The sequence below is a fragment of the Apaloderma vittatum genome, unplaced genomic scaffold (genome assembly GCF_000703405.1).
Source record: "Apaloderma vittatum isolate BGI_N311 unplaced genomic scaffold, ASM70340v1 scaffold8421, whole genome shotgun sequence".
In the NCBI taxonomy this organism is placed as follows: domain Eukaryota; kingdom Metazoa; phylum Chordata; class Aves; order Trogoniformes; family Trogonidae; genus Apaloderma; species Apaloderma vittatum.
In genome coordinates, this window is record NW_009697332.1 from 1,513 (window position 1) to 2,202 (window position 690).

Sequence of the window (690 nt, forward strand, 5' to 3'; positions counted from 1 at the left end):
ACAGTGAGTTCCCTCAACCTCACATGTGGCTAAACTAATCCAGACCTGCTCATGTTGTGTTTTTTTTCTCGCAATAATAATAATAAAGTTTGCCCCACCAGAGCAAAAAAATCTCTTTCACACAGAATAAAACCAATAATTTTCAGTATGCATATATTAACAAAATTAGCATGTTTTCTAGCAATTTTAATTTTTTAAGGATTTAGAAACTGCATTTTTAACAGCAAAACTAGCAAAACCGTCTGGGGCAGATAATTTTGGTTTTCCTTACGGGATCTACAGCTCCTTTTATGAGAAAGTGGGTGGCTCTAAAAAGAGCCTTTGGGATACTATCGAGGTGGGAACGCTCCTCAGGCTTGATTTACTTGCTCTTTGCCTTGTGGCTGTCGGTCTTCTTGGGCAGCAGCACGGCCTGGATGTTGGGCAGCACGCCCCCCTGCGCGATCGTCACCTTGCCCAGCAGCTTGTTAAGCTCCTCGTCGTTGCGGATGGCCAGCTGCAGGTGGCGGGGGATAATGCGCGTCTTCTTGTTGTCGCGGGCCGCGTTGCCCGCCAGCTCCAGGATCTCGGCCGTCAGGTACTCCAGCACGGCCGCCAGGTACACCGGCGCTCCGGCGCCCACCCGCTCCGCATAGTTGCCCTTGCGCAGCAGTCGGTGGCCGCGGCCCACGGGGAAATGCAGCCCAGCCC

General features: G+C 51.3%; 1 protein-coding gene across 1 annotated transcript in view; it reads right to left on the bottom strand.

Moving 5' to 3' along the window:
- Positions 1–308: 308 nt before the first annotated feature.
- The window catches only part of LOC104280070 (histone H2A-like), a 441-nt gene continuing 59 nt past the window's right edge, over positions 309–690 (bottom strand). The window contains 1 exon segment of the mRNA XM_009877603.1: positions 309–690. This exon segment is cut by the window's right edge and continues 11 nt beyond it. Coding sequence (XP_009875905.1) covers positions 362–690 — 329 coding nt within the window. The 3' untranslated portion in view covers positions 309–361.